Genomic DNA, 18,024 nt, shown 5'->3' with positions numbered 1-18,024 from the left:
ATGTGGGTTGCAGCCAGGCATACTTTGCCTGGGGCCATGTTTAAGACCCAGGGGTGCTATTCTCCCCAACCCAACCTCCAGGCTGGTAACCTCATGGCTTCCTTGTCATAGGAAGCCATAGGACGCTTCAGTGAGAACTTTTACAGATGGGGAAACTGAGGCCTTTAGAGGCTCTGGCAAAGCAAGGACCAGAACCTTGGGTCTTCTGACTCCTGACCCAGTAATCTTGAATCCCCAGCTACAACCCCTCTGGTCCTCCCACCCCAGCTTGACCCAAGCTTCCAGACAGGTCTGGTTGGATCCATCACCATCATCACCTCTCCCCTCCCTGCCTCTTCAGTCCCAGGGGAAGGACGCCACTTCCCCAGCAGGTCTTCCCTGAGCATCCCTCCCCCCCCACCCCCCCCACCCTGACAATCCCCAGAACCTCATGAGAGAGCCCCTCACAATCTGAGACTACCTTTTCTTTAGGCATTTGTCACTTCCCCCACTTGGAACAGCTGATAAAAGAGGCAAAAAGGAAAAAAAACGTATAAAAACACAGGTCTTACTATTATTCAAGTATGGTGAGGTCAACAGATCAGGAAGTGATGGCCAATGGAAAAACAGTTTGTCCCCACAGCTCCCAAGAGGAGGGGACGTGGCCACACCAAGCACGGCCACATTATGCAGGACCACACGGGGGAAGGGAAGGATGAGGCCAGGCAGGTGAAACCAGGTACAGGCCTAGCCGGAGCAGGCTCTGAGGCATAACTGTCCCCAGGGAGTCAGCAGGTGCCTGGCCCTGGAAGATTAGGGCAGGGCACTGTCGTGGCCTGAGGTGTGAGAGCCCATTAGGGAAGGGCACTGGTTGTGGGCTCTGTACTGGTCAGTTTGCATACAAGAGGCTCTCTTCTGAGCCAGTAATTTATCAGGTAGGGACTAGCCAGCCACGGAAGGGCAGTGTTTCCAGGGTCAGCAACAACCCGAGATGCCAAAGCCTCGGGAAACACAGAACCAAACAAGCACGATTAATACACCATGTTTCCCAGCCTGGGGGAGGAAGCTCCCTTCCTGTAGGCAGGTGCATTTTCTGCCAATGACAAAGGCACAGAGAATCTATGATGGTAACCATTCCGTGCGGGGCAGAGAACAGTACAGAGGGGGCTTCTCAGCAGGTGTATGGATGCTACAGAAATATGACTCCCAGGACCTTCTTTATTTTTCCCCCTTTTCCAATAGCTCAAGGCTGACCTTGAGCAGAGGGGTGCTGGTTTTAATGTGGGGTCTGCTGGGCTGCATTTGGCTCTCCTTTGCCACTCGTTCCATTTGGCACCTGTAAAATGGGTTCACAGAGCACAGCCCCATCCAGCTGACCAGCACAGTCTCTCTTCTTGCTCCCAGGGAGCCCGGCTGACAATGCATCCCTCAAGTCAGGAGACCAGATCCTCTTCCTCAATGGACTGGACATGAGGTCAGAGGCTGTTGGGGACGTCAAAGCTTGGTGACAAATCATCCTCTGAGAACCCCTGGCTCTTAGGACACTGAGGCCATGATCCTGATCGCCTGTGACCAGTTTGTCCCCAGGGTCTGCCCCTCTTCCTTTGGGAACTCTTGATTCTGTCCCTTCAGACTAGATAGGATGTCAGTTTATCTTTCCAACCGGAAAATAACCCAGCTCCATGCAAGGGACACAGAGGGGTTGTTCCTTGTTGCTGTTTCGTTTCTGTTTTTAGAGATTTTATTTTTAAGTAATCTCTACACCCAATGTGGGGCTTGGACTTACAACCCCAAGATCCAGAGTCACAGGCTCTTCTGGCTGAGCCAGCCCGGTGCCCAGGGGACACAGAATTAAATGGACCATGAGTGTCTTGCCCTTGAAGGGGAACCCTGCCTGGGGTGACATGATCACCACCCTTGTGCATCCAGAAGTGTCCAGGTTGTCCTGGGTCTGGAGGGTCTCCTGCAGAGGAGATAAATGAGCAGGAGAATGGCTTCCAGTCCTGGCCCAGCTGTGCACTGCTGAGTGGCCTCTACAGGCAGGACAGGGAGATCTGGTGGGTGACCGTGGCCCTTGCTCATCCTGGTCAAGCCCTCCCAGGCTCATCTCTTCTTGGCAGGAACTGCTCCCATGACAAGGTGGTGTCCATGCTTCAAGGCAGCGGCGCAATGCCCACACTGGTGGTGGAGGAGGGGCTCGTCCCATTTGCCAGCGGTGAGACACCCATGGCCACTTGGCTTCGTGGCCCACAGAGCCCCTGCCAGGGCCTCTATGTGTGGGACTTACAAGTCTGCAGAGGACTCTGCTTTTCCCCCAAACCTGCAGCTTCTCTCCCCAGGTGGTGCTGTAGATTCCAATGGGGCAGCCTCAGGGCCCTGCCTGGGGCTGTCCCTCTGTCCCCGTCCCCAGCTCCCACTGGGAGAGAAACCGCCTCTGGTCCGGGGACGCTGGGTCACCCGCACCTCTCCTGCCTGTGGCCCCGACAGACTCCGATTCCTTGGATTCCCCCAACCCATCCTCGGCGCTCACCTCCTTGCAGTGGGTAGCAGAGATCCTGCCCTCCAGCATCCGGGTGCAGGGGAGGACTTTCAGCCAGCAGCTGGAACACCTCCTCACGCCTCCCGAGCGCTATGGGATCTGCCGGGCTCTGGAGAGCTTCTTTCAGCACAGGTGGGTGGGCCAGGGTGGTGGTGGGGGAGCTGCCCTGGGTGGACCCCAAATCCTGCCCAGACTCACCATCCGGGTCTCCCTGCCTATGTCTCCCGAGCCCCCTTCTCCTGGGAGAGACCCAAAGAAAGCAGCCGTTGGTACCAGGGGCCCCTGGGTGGTGGGCAATCAAAGGACCCTTCCATAAACCCTGACTCTGAAACCTCCCAGCCACATGACCCAGCCTCAGTCAAGTGAAGCAGTGACCTTCGAAACATTTGTGGAAAGGTCACAGGACTCACCTGTGGGTGTTTGCCACCAGCCAGCCAGGCCTGTTGGGATTGGTTCGGTGTCTTCCTTTTGTACCATCAGCCTGTGTCTGTCGCACTCTTTCGTCCATAGGGTCATTGTCATGGTCCGTGCAAACACCTCACCCATCCGCGCCCTTTTCTTTTTTTGTTTCAACAGCTTTATTAAGGTATAAGTCACACAGCCTACAATTTACTCATTCAACTGTACAATGCACCGGATTTTAATGGACAAATCTGTGTACCCATCACCACATTCGGTTTTAGAACATTTTCACTCAAAAAGAAACCCCCTGCACCTCTTCAATGTCCCCCCCCCCCCTCTTCCGCCCCTCCCCCCCCCTCCGCACGCCACCCCACCCCCCGAACAACCACGAATCTACTTTAGTGTCTAGGTGGCTTTCCCTATTCTGGGCTTTCATATAAATAAGACCCTACAGTATGTGGGCTTTTATGTCTGGCTTCTTTCCCCCAACATCATGTTTTCGATGTTCGTCCAAGTTCTAGCATCTACTTATTCCCTTTTTCATGGCCAAATAACATTCCATTGTGTGGCTAGACCACATGTTGCCTGTCCATTTATCCGTGATGGACACTTGCCTTGTTTCCACCTTTCATTCCCTTTTAGCTCCACTCCCTCTTCTGCATCCGTCCCTTCCCACGGCCACCCAGTCTGATGAGTTTAACGGGCATCCTTTTGTCTGACGTGTTCTTGAAGTGTGGGCACTGCTGTTTTGTAGGCTGTATTCTTTTAAGTTTTACTTATTTAAGTTATCTCTATCCCCAACATGGGGCTCAAACTCACAACCCCAAGATTGAGAGTCGGATGCTCTTCCAACAGAGCCAGCCAGGCGCCCCGCCATGGGCTGTATTTTTGGTCTACATTGCCTTTGTGGCTATCCTGTGTGCATTCTTGGGTGTGGTGTTTTGTTTTGTTTTGTTTTGTTTTCACCAAGCCCTCTGTGTTCAGATCTAGCCGTGTTGCTCTGTGTACATGTAATACATTGATTATAACTGCAGCCAAATTCCTGTGGCTCATGGGTCCGGGTCTGATCTACTTACCTGCCAGTGACAGACACCAGTTTGTCACCACTCTCTTCCGTCTTGATAGCAGTGGTGAACATCATTGCACACATTTCCACATGATGCTATATACGATTCATTTGGAATTTATATCTAAGAGCAACATTGCTGGTTAGTAAGGTATTTGTTTACCTAATGTGACCAGGTCGTCCCAGACTGCTTCCCAGAGCACTGCTGTCTCTCACCTGCAGTGCTCCTGGGCACCTCATCCCCATGTCCTCACCAGCATTTGGCACCATCCAGGTTTCTACGCATGCTAGTCTTTTAGGCATAAAGTGACATTTATTTTATTTGCAGTTTTGAAATGACTGTTTTAAACATCTTTGAATATCCCTTTCAGCCTTTTTTGTTTCTTTATCTATAGATTACCTGTTTAGACCCTTTGCCCATTTTTATTTTACTGGCCTTTTTATTGTTGTTGATTTGCAGGAGTTCCTTGTATATTTTAGAGACCAAGTCCTTGTTGATTTCAAACACTGTAAACATCTCCCATTTGTTACTTGTTATTACTTCTGTTACATCTAATATCCATGTATCCAAGTTGGGGTTTTTGAACAGATATTCTCGCTTTTGTAAAATCAAATTCAATACATTTCAGGCCTTGTGACTTTGGCTCTTAAAATTTTAAGAACCCCTTCCCTACCCCTAGGCCAAAAGACATTCTCCTTATACTGTCTTCTCTTAATTTTACAATTGTATTTCTCATACTTTGTTTTTTTTTTTAAGATTTTATTTATTTATTTGACAGACAGAGATCACAAGTAGGCAGAGAGGCAGGCAGAGAGAGAGAGAGAAGATGAAGCAGGCTCCCTGCGGAGCAGACAGCCCGATGTGGGGCTTGATCCCAGGACCCTGGGATCATGACCTGGGCCGAAGGCAGAGGCTTTAACCCACTGAGCCACCGAGGCGCCCCTCTCATACTTTGATTTTATATCCACCTAGAGTTCATCCTTATGTGTGGTGTTATGTGCGGACTCAGTTTTATTTTCCCATATAATGCAAGGATCAGCAAACTATTTCTATGAAGGACCACATAGTAAATGGCTTTGTGGCTCAGATAGTCTCCATAGAAACGATTCAACCCTGCTGTTGTAGATCGAAAACAGCCATAGACATATGTAAACACACAGTTGTAGCTGTTCCAATAAAACTTTTTTTTCTTTCTTTCTTTCTTTTTTTTTTTTTTACAAAAACAGAAGGTGGGCCAGATTTTGGGCTGCAGGCCATCATTTGCCAGTCCCTGCCAGAGTGAGTTGGTTACCCAATACACTCTGTGTGTTTTCATCATACAGCATCTCTGTGAGGTAGATTCTATTTTTACCCACATTTTACTGAAGAGGAAACTGAGGCATGGGGGAATTACGTAACTTGAGAAAGGTCACTTGGTCTGTAAGTGGCAGAGCCAGGATTTGAATCTGGTGCGAGGGGAGCCCGTCTCCAGGGCCTGCCTTCCTACCTTCCCCACTTCTCTGTCTCTGCACGGTGGGTTCTGGCACCTTGAAGTGCCCCCTTGTCCATCTCCCCCTGCCCCCATGGCGAGCACCTGAGTCATGAACCCCTTGCTCCTGCACCCTCCCCCAGGAACATTGACACCCTCATCGTGGACATCTACCCAGTGCTGGACACGCCGGCCAAGCAAGTTCTCTGGCGGTTCATCTACCAGCTGCTGACGTACGAGGAGCAGGAACTCTGCCAGGAGAAAATTGCGTGCTTCCTGGGCTACACGGCCATGACAGGTAAGCAGCCTCCCGCCCTGCCCAGCCCACCCTCTGAAGGGTCAGGCACCCATTCTCAGATGACAGACGACCCGGGCCTCTCCCATGGACAGACGCGCCCCGAGGCCTGCAGACACATGCCGGGTGCACACAGGCCAGTCACACGCTTGGCCCCACAGCCGTACCTTCCCTGCCTGATGCTCAAGCAGCATCTATCTCCCACATTACCTCAGACTTTAGACACCCCACCTATCTGCCCGAAATCCCAGGCTTCACACCCACAAAATGGGAGTGACCTCAGTGGGTGTGCACTGCATGCCACAAAACATGTCGCGGATCAAGAAATTCACATGGTTGCCATTTATTGAACTGGAGAGCAAATGCACAGCCAGGTCGCACCTGGCTGATGGGCTTTGGTGCACACAGATGCACACTAAGGTCTGCGGGGCCACGTGAGGCCTCCGCTTCCCGCTGCCACGCACCTCTTAGCACAGGCCCCATGTGCCCATAAAACCATGCATTTCACCACTGAGGCCACAGGAATTGGAAGCGTGCCGAACCCAGCACTTGTTCTAGGCGCTCTATGTCACACAGTGACGTCACAGCCTACAGATGTCCCACATTCTGGCCCTCAGCTGCCCGCTGTCCCTGGTCCTGGACACCCACGATTTGCTGGGGGAGGCTCGAGGATTTTAGCAAGAGGCTCAGAGTATGGACTGGGCAAAGCTATTCCATATATTTGCCTAGACCTGGAATCTTCCATCTCAGTCCATGTGCCAAGCAGGGCCTGGGGCCACCGATTGGTACAGACAGTGACTGCCTCCACCTCCTGTGTTTGGAGGCACTTTGGCTGGCTGAGAGGACAAAGGGCCCGTCTCCTGGCTGAGAGGACAAAGGGCCCATCTCCTGTTCATGTCGCCCAGCAGAGCCAGAGCCCGAGCTGGACCTGGAGCCAGAGCTAGAGCCGGAGCCCGAGCCGGTGCCTGAGCTGCAACGGCGCAGCTCACTGAGGGCTTCGTCCATGTGCCGCCGCAGCCTCCGGTCCCAGGGCCTGGAGGCCAGCCTCAGTTGCGGTGAGGCTCTGGACCGAAAGGCGGGACTGGGTGTGAGGGAGCCAACAGTGCTCGGTTTCCCCATCTGCAGAATGGGGTGGGTGAGATGAGAGATCCCCGAGAACAGGTTGAGGAGGGCTGAGGGATGGCCCTCCCGGGGCTCCAGGGCTGGCTGGTCCTTTCTTGATGGCTGCCCACAGGGCCTGGGCTGGAACCCAAACCTTAAGAGCTCAGAGGGATCACTAGACCTCTCCATGGTGGACTCCACCCTCCCTGATTCCCCTGGCAGGTCCCGGCGACTGCCCCGAGATGCCTCTTCCTCTAATTCCAGGCGAGCGCCAGGCGGGTGACGGCACGTCCCTCCCTGAGACCCCCAATCCTAAGATGGTGAGACCCCACTGCCTGTCCTCCTGGGGGTTCACGTGGCTTCTGAGGCTGGGGCAGATCCCTGCCTCCCAGATCACCCAGGCCTGGCCTCCGAGGCCACGGGAGGGCCTCATGGGGGAGGCGATGGTGGGCTGGACTCACCTTGGCCTCCTCTCCCTGAAGATGTCAGCTGTCTATGCAGAGCTCGAGTCCCGGCTGAACAGCAGCTTCAAAGGGAAGGTGGGGACCACGTCCAGATCCCGTGCCTCCCCACCAGTGCCCAGCCCGGCAGGCCCAGCAGGTAGGGGCTCAGCCAGTTCTGGCTCCTGGAAGCAGCACTGACCTCTGGCCTCTGGGCTGTCTGTCTGGGTGTTGCCCCCATCTGGGGCACATCCTTGGAGCCTCCCCTTTGGTCCATGAACACATGACTGAGGTGTGGGGCACCTCAGCAGCCCTCCATGGCAAAGCTTTCTTGAAGTCAAGGTCATCACAGGCTTTCCCACACCTTCTCTGATCCTTACCCCTACTGTGGATTTAGAAAAGCGGAGATCCTCCCCCAAAGGAGCCACAAAAGAGCTTGTGGCTGTTAGATAAACTGTTAAGTGCATGCATTGCTCCGTGAATGGCACAACTGGGAAGATGGTTTCTCTGCCGTTCAGAAGGCAGGACCCCTGGGTGATGTTCCTGGCAGCCACGGGCCTGTTGGGTGTTGGAGGGGCCTCGTGATCCTTGGTCTGGGGCCTGGAGAAAGCCCTTCTGGCTTTTCAGTTGTGTTTAGTTGGTCCCAGGGGGAATCCTTGAGGTCCCTTCCAAGATGAGCGGGGGGTCTGGCCTGTCCTGGGGCTAAGTAGTGTTCCCCTTCACATACTCTTACTTTTGATTTCCCTCAGGGAAGGGCTTGGGGGTGGGCAGGGTCATCTAGGGTCTTCTTGTGCTGTGTCCAGAGGGGGAAGTGAAGGTGCCCCGGGACACAGAGCCAACCTGCCCCAGGACCCTCCCCTCCAGCCTGCACCTGGAATGCAGGTACTAACTGGAGAGGGGTCCTCACACTCGATTCCCCACCCCAGGACCCAGGACCCTGTCCAGCATCTCGTGGCCCAGCGAGCGACTCCTGCCCTCCCCCTGCTACTACCCACTGTGTTCAGGGGGCCTGGCCTCCCCCAGCAGCTCTGAGTCCCACCCCTACGCCAGCCTGGACAGCAGCAGGGCACCCTCCCCACAGCCAGACCCTGGGCCCATCCGCTCCGACAGCCCCCCAAGCCCGGACCCTCCCCGCCCGCCCAGCCGCAGGAAGCTCTTCACCTTCTCCCGCCCTGTGCAAAGCCGGGATACTGACCGCTTCCTGGATGTGCTGAGTGAGCAGCTGGGCCCCCGGGTCACTGTCGTGGATGACTTCCTGAGCCCTGAGAATGATTATGAGGAGGTAAGCACTTGCCAGCCCATGTGGAGAGACGGGGACCCAGGTGTGACATGGGGGGCCTGTAAAGGGGACAGGGCTCCTGCAAGAGACCTCTTGCCATTGGGATCGCCCCCAGGCTACTCCTCTCCCTGCCCCAATCCAGCCTAGAATCTGTCCCAGGCTACCCCACTCACTGGCTGAGCTATCCCACCCTTTGACTCAGCTATAAACCCCTCACTCAAGTCTCCCCCATATTCCTTGCCTCAGGTTACCCCATTCCTTCTCCCAGGCCATCCTACCCACAGCCTCAGGCTAACCCACTAGACTAGCCTGTCTTATCCCCAGACTAGCCCACCCTCTGCCCCAGGCTAGCCCACCCTCCCTCACCTTGCTCTGCCCCGGGCAGATGAGCTTCCACGATGACCAGGGAAGCTTCGTGACGAATGAGCGGAGCAGCGCTAGTGAGTGCATCAGCAGCAGTGAGGAGGGCAGCTCCCTGACCTACTCCTCCATCTCCGACCACATCCCCCCACCCCCACTCAGCCCCCCGCCTCCACCACCTCTGCCCTTCCATGACCCAAAGCCCAGCTCCCGCACCCCTGATGGTCCCCGGGGCCCTTCTCAGACACTGGCCAAGCCCCTCACCCAACTCAGCCACCCTGTCCCTCCACCGCCCCCACCACCCCTGCCCCCACCGGTGCCCTGTGCACCCCCCATGCTGTCCCGGGGCCTGGGCCACCGGCGAAGTGAGACCAGTCACATGAGCGTCAAGCGCCTGCGGTGGGAGCAGGTGGAGAACTCGGAAGGCACCATCTGGGGTCAGGTAGGTGACCTGGGGCTTGGGAGTGCCCTCCACCAGGGGAGGCTGGCCTGGGTCACAGCACTGAAGACAAAACCCTGTCCAGTGTCTAGCCCCTGGCACTTCCCTACTGCCATTCCCCCAGCATCGGAAGCCCAGGGCAGCTCTGGTGAACTCACCCCTGGCAAAGGACCCCTCAAGACAGAGCCAGACCTCTCAGCCACCTCCTTAAGCCCCCTTTGGTTGGCTGCAGCCCCTTTGTTGTCCCTTAACACCCCCCCGCGCAGTGCAGCTTGCTGCCTCCCACATGGAGAGTGTTCCGGGGGTGTGTGTTACTGACCTCACGAGCAGGCGGCGTGCTGCTTCATCACTTGGGTGACTTAGCCTTTCCTGCAGTGTCTCCTGGGCCTCAGGGTTCTCCCAGGGCCTGATGAGGGAATCTCCCTCTGTCGCTCCTGGGTCAGCTCTTAGAGGATGGGGCAGTGGGGAATGGCAGTCCAGCTGCTCGTGTTCCTCCTCCCCCTGAACCTCCCCCCTGCTCTACCACCTTGCAGCTCGGGGAAGATTCTGACTATGACAAGCTGAGCGACATGGTGAAATATCTTGATTTGGAGCTCCATTTTGGCACCCAGAAACCTACTAGTGAGTGGCCTGAGGGCCCTAGGGGAACCCTCACACCAGGCCATCTGCGTAAGCCCACCTGCGGCCTTCTGTTACGTCCCAGGACTTAGAGTCCCAGAGGTCTGCCCTACCTGCCATTTCCTTCTTGCGTCCCCGAGTTATTTAACCTCTCAGAACATTTCTCCCATCTGAAACTGGAGATAGTCATAGTCGCTGGCATTTATCGCATGCTCACAGAATGCCAGACATCCCCGTTTCTAAATTAATGCTGTGACCATTCTACGAGGTAGGGACTGTGATCACCCTAACTTCCTGATGAAGAGGTACAGAGAGGCTAGGTAATTTACTCAAAGTCACACAGTCAGAATAAGGGGTCAGGAGGCATCCATATCGAGCCAACTAGATGTCCCTTCCAGTCTCTAAGTCCCCCTGCCCTTCTCTGGGTATCTTCCTATAGCTGTTGGGTGGGGCTCCTGGCAGCCGGGATATTGTTTGTGGAAGGTGGTTGCAGGATGGAAGATAAAGGCCTTTGTCCATCCAGGAAGTACCTGCAAGGTGGAGAGGTGGTTGGTTCAGCTTCCTTGGGCAGCTCAACCCCAAGGGCCAAGGGGAAAGAGGATGGGGGAGAGGCACACACCATGCTGAGTATGTGGGCCAGAGAGTCCCGAATGGGAGACTGAGGAAGGAGGGGACTGGGGACACCTGGAGCTGATTCGTTAAAGGCCACGTCAGCGGGTGTCTGGGTTACTGGGTGTGGCCACACCCCTCCTGGGCCCTCCCACCAGCCTGTTCTCCTCTCATTAAACCGTATTCCGTTCTAGAGCCAATGCCTGGGCCTGAGCCCTTCAGGAAAAAAGAGGTGGTGGAGATCCTGTCTCACAAGAAGGCCTACAACACCTGTGAGGGGTTGAGGAGTCCCAGGGGTTGTGGGGGACAGGAGGTGGCCCTCTCTCTGGGCCGCAGAGCTTTGAATCCACGTGTGTGGATTGGGCCCCGGGGGCCCCCGACGATGCCGACTGGGTGAAGGCCCTTTCTCGGGTCCTAGATCCCACCTGGGTGCCGGTGTCGGTCTGGGCTCCGCCCTCACTGGCCCCGCCCCCTCGTTGCCCCCGCCCCCACGTGTGAGCGGCTCCCGGGTCCTGGCCACGCCTCCAGCCGTCCCTAGCTCTCCCTCTCGCGGTCTCCTCCCTCGTTTCCAGCTCCACCCCCACAATCCCCACCCGTATCTAGGTCTGTCCCTTCGAGAACCTTGTCCTCACCTTCATTCGGCCGGAGGAAGGACTCTCTCCATCTCTGGGCAGGCTCCTGCCCCGCCCAGGTTCCTTGCCCCTCCCAGGCTCCTCCCAGTCATCCCGGGGGAACTTCTGGGCCCCGCCCCCGGTCCGCCTGGCCCCGCCCCGGCTCACCCTCGCGGCCCCGCCCGCAGCCATCCTGCTGGCTCACCTGAAGCTGAGCCCCGCGGAGCTGCGGCAGGTGCTCATGAGCATGGAGCCCCGGCGCCTGGAGCCCGCGCACCTGGCGCAGCTGCTGCTCTTCGCGCCCGACGCCGACGAGGAGCAGCGCTACCAGGCCTTCCGCGAGGCGCCCGGCCGCCTCAGCGAGCCCGACCAATTCGTCCTGCAGGTGCTGCGGCCGCGACGGCCGCCGGGGGGGCAGGGGGTGCTGCCCGGCGTCCTCGGCCGCCTCCAGTCAGGGCTTTCTCGTCACCGGGGCTGCGTGAGTCCCGCTCCCCTACCGCCACCGCGCTGGCGCCTCTGAGTCCCCGTGTTACACCTTTAACGGCCAGTTCCTTCCCACCTGGGGCCCAAGGTAGATGGGATTGTGCTTCTTTTTTTGTGCTTATATTGGGGTTGTGCTTATTTTTCTTGAGGGAATGCCGGGCAGCCAGCTGACCCCCACCCCAGGCTGCGGTGGGGCGGTGAGTGTCCTGGTGGGGCGGGTGAGTCCTGGCCTTGCCTCGTGACAGATGCTCTCGGTTCCCGAATACAAAACCCGCTTGCGAAGCCTGCACTTCCAAGCCACCCTGCAAGAGAAGACGGAGGAGATCCGGGGCAGCCTGGAGTGCTTGCGCCAGGCCTCCCTTGAGCTCAGGAACAGCCGGAAGCTCGCCAAGATCCTGGAGGTCAGGCCGCACCCCCTCTCCGGCCACCCCACCTAACTGTCTGCCCCCTGGGGCTCCCAGTCTGGAGACCCATCCTGATAGTGGTTCCAGGGCGGTGGGGTGAGGACCTGGGCAGAGCCTGCCCATCTTCTCTTCCACAGTTTGTGTTGGCCATGGGCAACTATCTCAATGACGGACAGCCCAAAACCAACAAGACCACCGGCTTCAAGATCAACTTCCTGACAGAGGTGAGGGGACCAGTTGGCAGTAATCCATGAGATTGTCCTACTGTCACCGCTGGGGAAGGCAGGCCCACCCCAAGTTGTGGCAGAGGAAAGGAGAGAACATCAGGACCCTAGAGGGCCCCTCCCCAGGAGGAAAATTTGGCTGCTGGCAGGCCAGGATGTAACTGCAGTAAAGGTTGGGGGTGGGAGGCTTTTCCAAGCCAAGCCTCAGGATCTGGAAAAAGGGAGTATGGGGGGCAAGGAGGGGAGACTCCAGGAAGAAGGAGGGAATCCTGCCTGGTAGGTTCTACCCCTTAATACCACCACCACTGCCAAGGTGTCCTACCCGCCGCCCCCCCCCCCACAAAAAAAAAACACCTAGGATCTGAACAAGGACAGCTCGAATATCCAGCCTTCCCACCGCTTCTGGGACTTTTCCCCAGGGTACCATTAGTTGTTTTAAAAAGGAGGAAGAAACACTCCATTTGTAGATATGAATGTTTTAGGATGTCTGAGGCACAGAAGGGCCACATATGGTTCCAGATGCCACAAGAGGGAAGATATGTGAGTGGTGCCCCCGCCACTCAGAAGTTAAAAAATCTTGGACTATATCTGCCAACAAGGGCATGCTCCCAGGGACAGGACACCTGGTGGCCTCCTCTAGCTGTTGGCAATGGACCTGGTTCCTGGGTGGGGGTGGGGGGCAGCATTTCAAAGATCTGGGCCAGGGAACCTCCGAACACCTTGGGGAGGCCTGTGGGCATCCCGGCAGAGCTTCACAGTGAGGAGTAATATAAACTTTGGAGTTGATGAGTGTCAAGGGCCAGGAATTAGTGCCACAGTCCAGGAGATGTGGGGCCAAGAGTACCCAGACCCACACGACCAAGAATCCGATGGGGTCCTTGAGGATGTGTGTTGGGCATCACTTGCAGCTGAACTCCACCAAGACTGTGGATGGGAAGTCCACCTTCCTGCACATCCTTGCCAAATCACTGAGCCAGCACTTTCCAGAACTCCTGGGCTTTGCTCAGGACCTGCCCACTGTGCCCCTGGCTGCCAAAGGTAGGCCAAGCGGTCGGGCAGTGGGCGAGGAAGGGCTAGGAGGTCAGCGCTCATGAGGTTCTGTTCCCTTCCCTGCAGTGAACCAACGGGCCCTAACCAGTGATCTGGCTGACCTCCATGGCACCATCAGTGAGATACAGGCTGCTTGCCAGAGCATGTGCCCCTCCAGTGAGGACAAGTTTGCTGTGGTCATGACGGTATCCAGTGAGCAGCCTGTCCCCACACCAGGGTGAACCCTGGGGAAGCCAGGGAGAGCTGGCTGTCGCTCCAGCAGCCACTGCAGACCCTGGGTCCCAGCAAGGCTGCTATGTGTCCTGGGAGCGCGTCTGTCCTAGTGATTTAGAACCCAAGCACTTGCACCAAGTCTCTGTTACTCAAGAGGAGCTTTCTTGACTGTCCAAAACCTGCTGCCTTGCCCCATCTGTCCTCGTGGGCAGTAGAGCCCAGGTTTGGGTCACAAGATACAGGTCTTGGCCACCCAGAGGCAGTCAGGAGAGGGACATGTTGCCACTGAGCACAGTTAGGGACAAATGCTGCAGGAAAAAAAAAGGGGGGAGCTCAAAGCCGAGAGAGTGCCAAGGGGCTACTATAAGTGGCTGTTAGAGGAGGAGGGGGTCATGGCATCTGAAAAGAGTCCAGGGTGGGGAGGGGACTGCCCCACAGAGAAGGCAAGTGGATGGCCTTGGGGCTGCGCTGGATGTGGCGGGCTTCGGGAGCAGCTGAGAGGGCCGCATGCAAGGCACTGGAGCCCCTGGACACGGCCTGGTTCCCGGCCAAGCAGTGGGCACGGGGCAGGTGGGAGCTGGGCAGCTAGAGAATCTGAGGGCGCCTAGCGGTTTCCTTAATGGAGGCCACTCAGTCCTTCCTAGAGACGGCCCAGCCGGTGTTGCGGGCCCTAGATGGGCTGCAGCGCGAGGCCATGGAGGAGCTGGGCAGGGCGCTGGCCTTCTTCGGTGAGGACTCCAAAGCCACCACCTCTGAGGCCTTCTTTGGCATCTTCGCAGAGTTCATGAGCAAGTTCGAGGTGAGCCATGTTGCGAGGCCCAAGGGGCCCCTGAGAAGTCCCTCCAGAGGTCAAATACGGGGCCTCCAAGAAGCCCAGATCGGGAAGCGACCTCCAGCAAGTGTGACATGACCCACATGGGGCCGACAGATCTCTTCCCTGGCTCTCTGGGGCGGGGGTGGGGGGGCGGGCGGGAGGAGGGAGGAGATGAGGCAATATGGGGTCAGGGACTCCTGGGACCACTGACCAGACCCTCCCCACATGTCCCTTCCTCCCCAGCGAGCACTCAGTGACCTGGAGGCTGGGGATGGCCTGCGCAGCTCGGGGATGGTTTCACCCCTGGCCTGGTGACCTGCGGAGCCTGTCCTACCTGAGGCCCGTCCCAGTGGCCTGGAGCAGCCCAGAGCGGCCTGGTGGGAGACGGGGCCCAGCCTCCCCGTGGCTCCAGCTACCTCAGCCGTCAGGCTCTGGGCACCGGGAAGGTGCAGGGTCCGCCGGCTGCCCCTCTGTGGGCCTTGGCCTGACTCTGGCTCCAATGGAGCACTGGGGGCTTGAGGCAGAGAGGAGGTGCCAACTCCCCAAGAAGTGTGAACCTTGGCTGCCCACAGGTGTGCTCACCCTGGAAGGCCTGGCTTTGCCCCGCCTTGCTCTGGGCCTTGGGGCAGGTGCTGGCTGTGCACACCCTCAGGACTCTGGCTGGTCCCAGGGAGGGGTGACAGGGCTGCGACCCGCAAATGGATTGTGGGGCGGCCCCCACCCTGGGGCAGCGTCTGCTTTCTGCCCCTCCAAGCTTGGCCAGAGCGTATTCTGCCCCAAACGAGGACATCAGAATCTCCTCTTGGGGTCTGCTCCCAGTGGGCTGGAGGGACGCCCTTGCAGAACATTCACTCTAGAGCCTGGAGAAGGTGACAGCTGCCCTTGAACATGCCCAGCCAGTGGGCACAATTGGCCTTGAGGTCCCTTTCCCAGCCCCAGCCTCCTGGGGCAGCTCAGAAGAAAGCAGGAGAAAGGACATCCCTGGGTACAGGGATCTGGGGGCCCGGGCACCTAGTCTGGGTCTTGGAAGCTGGAAGAAACTGCAGCCCAGAAGCAGGACAGGCAGAACAGATGCTGGGCAGGGATCCAGAGGAGGTGAGGATTAGGAAGACACGCCATGTCAGACTGGAGAATTGTGGGCTTTATCCAGCAGACAAGTTTTAGTTCAGTTTGGGGAGCCTGAAAGTGGGATGGTGTGGTCAAGGCAGAGGGCAGAGAGAACAGAAAGATGTTCCGGTGCTGGGTCAGCAGGACTTGGGGGCTGATTGGCTGGGTCGGGGTGATGTTCCCTGGAATGGGTCCCCTGCGCAGAGCAGTTGTTGGGCTGGATGACACAGTGGGACGTAGCTGGGATCCCAGAGGCTCTTTCCCATGTGTGTCTGGAGGCCCTGGTGAGGTCAGGGGCTGGAGGAGACAGGGAGCAGGGCAGCTGTGGACAGGGACGATGTGTTAATTTCCTCCATCCTTCCCATGCTCCCGCTGGCCGTTTCCGGCATCAGTAGATTCCCATTGCCTCTTTCCTTAACTTTCTTCCAGAAAAGTCTGCACTGGGCTTTGAACTTGTCTCCTGGATTCTTCTTCTCTCCCTACAGTCAAATGGATGATGTTGCTTTTGGACAGTATTTGGGACATGTTCAGTTCTTGCTAGTCTCCCACAACTGCTCTTTGAGGCCATGTATGTTCTTTCCTTGTTCCCCACTCACAGCCACCCTATAAACCTGGGGCGCCTGGGTGGCTCAGTCTGCTTAAGCATCTGACTCTTGATTTCAGCTCAGGTCATGATCTCAGGGTCATGAGATCGAATCCCCTGTCAGGCTCCATGCTGGGTGTGGAGCCTGCTTAAGATTCTGTCTTCCTCTCCCTCTTCGCCCTTCCCCACCCTCTTTCCCAGGTCTCTCTCTCCCATCTGGGGCCTTGGCTGGGACAGATGGGACGGCTTCATGTGGCCTCTCATCCTCCAGCCAAATAGCCAGGATGGTTCCCATGGTGGAGGCAGGGGTCCAAGAGAACCAAAGTCACAGAAGGAAAATCACAGAAGCCCCCTTGATGTCTAAGCTCAGACCGCAGATCTGGCGTACCACCATTCCACCACAGTCTCCTGGCAAGTGACAGGGCCAGCCGAGGTTCCAGGGGAGGGCTAATAGGTTCCACTCTTGATGAGAGGTGATGCCAAGTCACATGGCAGGGGACGTGGATTCAGGGATGGGTGGAGAATCAGGGCCATTTTTACAATTAGTCTACTGCCTGCCCACTTGGCCAGACATGCCAGTACAGATCACAGCCTCCGGAACTCTTCAGTGGCTTCGGTCCTGACAACTCAGCTCTGGTTAGCCATTTCTGCGTGTCGTCCTGGTAGCATGCTTCTCCCTCTCTCTTACCTAGTTACCCATTGCCTAGTTCCCTGACTCTACACCTTCCGGTGGACAGTAGTGCCCTGCACCTGCCTAGACCAATTAGTCTCCTTTCTGTGGGGGAAAGCACCCCAGTTTTCATTTGGGAAATTGTGCCTCCCCTACTCATAGGCCCTGAGCAGGGCTGATTGGACAAGGATGGTCTCATGACTCTGGCTGGGTGGTTCAGCATTCAGTTAGACTCAAGTTAGCACTGTTTAGAAAGGGAGGCTCCCTGTCTTCTAGATGAATTGTTGGATGTCTAGAGGGTGGAACCCCGGATGGGGCTCCCAGGACCACCATGTGGAGAACACCTGCCTGGGTGCAAAGCCAACACAGGGAGGAAGAGGAGAGAAGCCCGCTCCATACACCTCTTTGTTCCAGGATCCAACCATGCTTGAAGCAGATATCTGGACTTGTCAGTCTCTGAGCCAACACATTTCGCCTCCATTTGTAAACTTTCCAAATTTATTTTAGTTTTCTGGGTTAGGCTGGTTTGAATGGGTTTCTGTTGCTTGCAGCACTAAGAGGGTTGGCTAAGAGCACCCGTCCACAGATGGTTGTGGATGTTCACTTTTCACATTCTCAGTGAGCGCTCTTCATTCATAAATGCATTGGCCAATACTTTCTGACTGCCCACTATGTGCCAGGCACCACAGCGAGTGCAAACACCTTATGCGGCAGCCTCCCTGAGTTTGGTTTTCTAGAGTCCTGCGTCACGGAGGTTCTATACCTGAGTCAGCACAAGGCCCTATATGTGAGCCATACGTGTACCCTGTCCCCCCAGCAACACCTCACCAAGTGACAAGCTGTGAAGGCAAGCATTTATGCCCCAGGAATTTACCAATTTCTCAATAATACTACCCAAATAACATAGCCTAATTACATGCCACCTTTCCTGATCACCCATGTTTACTAGGTAGTGTGCCCAACATTTTACATATTTCAGCTCGTTTCATGTTCACGGTGACCCTCTGAGATGGGTTTTTGTCCTCTCGTTTTTACAAATAAAAAGTGAAACTCAGCAAGGTTTGTGACTTTTTGGATCAAAAACAGCCCTGTCTACATGAAAGCCCATCCTCTGTGTGGAAATGTCACCTTTGTGCTGCTCAACACAATTTTACAAATCTAGGTGTGTCCCAGGGCCTTATCCAGCCTTTCCGAATTGTGACCCACTCTCCCTGTCTCTGCATCCCCACCATCCGCTCACCTCTCAGTGTTCAGCCACCTGGCTTTCTC

General features: G+C 56.4%; 1 protein-coding gene across 4 annotated transcripts in view; it reads left to right on the top strand.

Moving 5' to 3' along the window:
* Positions 1 to 16,185, top strand: part of GRID2IP (Grid2 interacting protein) — a 54,238-nt gene extending 38,053 nt beyond the window's left edge. For 2 of the 4 annotated variants that reach the window (XM_047714161.1, XM_047714158.1), the window contains 18 exons: positions 1,384 to 1,453; positions 2,100 to 2,194; positions 2,467 to 2,650; positions 5,599 to 5,753; positions 6,656 to 6,805; positions 7,074 to 7,171; positions 7,334 to 7,451; positions 8,218 to 8,573; positions 8,956 to 9,372; positions 9,903 to 9,990; positions 10,791 to 10,868; positions 11,396 to 11,592; positions 11,936 to 12,091; positions 12,232 to 12,318; positions 13,227 to 13,356; positions 13,435 to 13,553; positions 14,216 to 14,380; positions 14,639 to 16,185. In XM_047714161.1, coding sequence (XP_047570117.1) covers positions 1,384 to 1,453; positions 2,100 to 2,194; positions 2,467 to 2,650; positions 5,599 to 5,753; positions 6,656 to 6,805; positions 7,074 to 7,171; positions 7,334 to 7,451; positions 8,218 to 8,573; positions 8,956 to 9,372; positions 9,903 to 9,990; positions 10,791 to 10,868; positions 11,396 to 11,592; positions 11,936 to 12,091; positions 12,232 to 12,318; positions 13,227 to 13,356; positions 13,435 to 13,553; positions 14,216 to 14,380; positions 14,639 to 14,710 — 2,735 coding nt within the window. In that variant the 3' untranslated portion in view covers positions 14,711 to 16,185. The remainder of the gene's footprint in view (positions 1 to 1,383; positions 1,454 to 2,099; positions 2,195 to 2,466; positions 2,651 to 5,598; positions 5,754 to 6,655; positions 6,806 to 7,073; positions 7,172 to 7,333; positions 7,452 to 8,217; positions 8,574 to 8,955; positions 9,373 to 9,902; positions 9,991 to 10,790; positions 10,869 to 11,395; positions 11,593 to 11,935; positions 12,092 to 12,231; positions 12,319 to 13,226; positions 13,357 to 13,434; positions 13,554 to 14,215; positions 14,381 to 14,638) is intronic. The other 2 variants (XM_047714159.1, XM_047714160.1) reach the window with 2 other exon arrangements.
* Positions 16,186 to 18,024: the final 1,839 nt, after the last annotated feature.

This window comes from Lutra lutra, chromosome 18 (assembly GCF_902655055.1).
Source record: "Lutra lutra chromosome 18, mLutLut1.2, whole genome shotgun sequence".
NCBI lineage: Eukaryota > Metazoa > Chordata > Mammalia > Carnivora > Mustelidae > Lutra > Lutra lutra.
The sequence above is the reverse complement of the archived record's forward strand: the minus strand, read 5'-3'. Positions and strand labels throughout refer to the sequence as shown.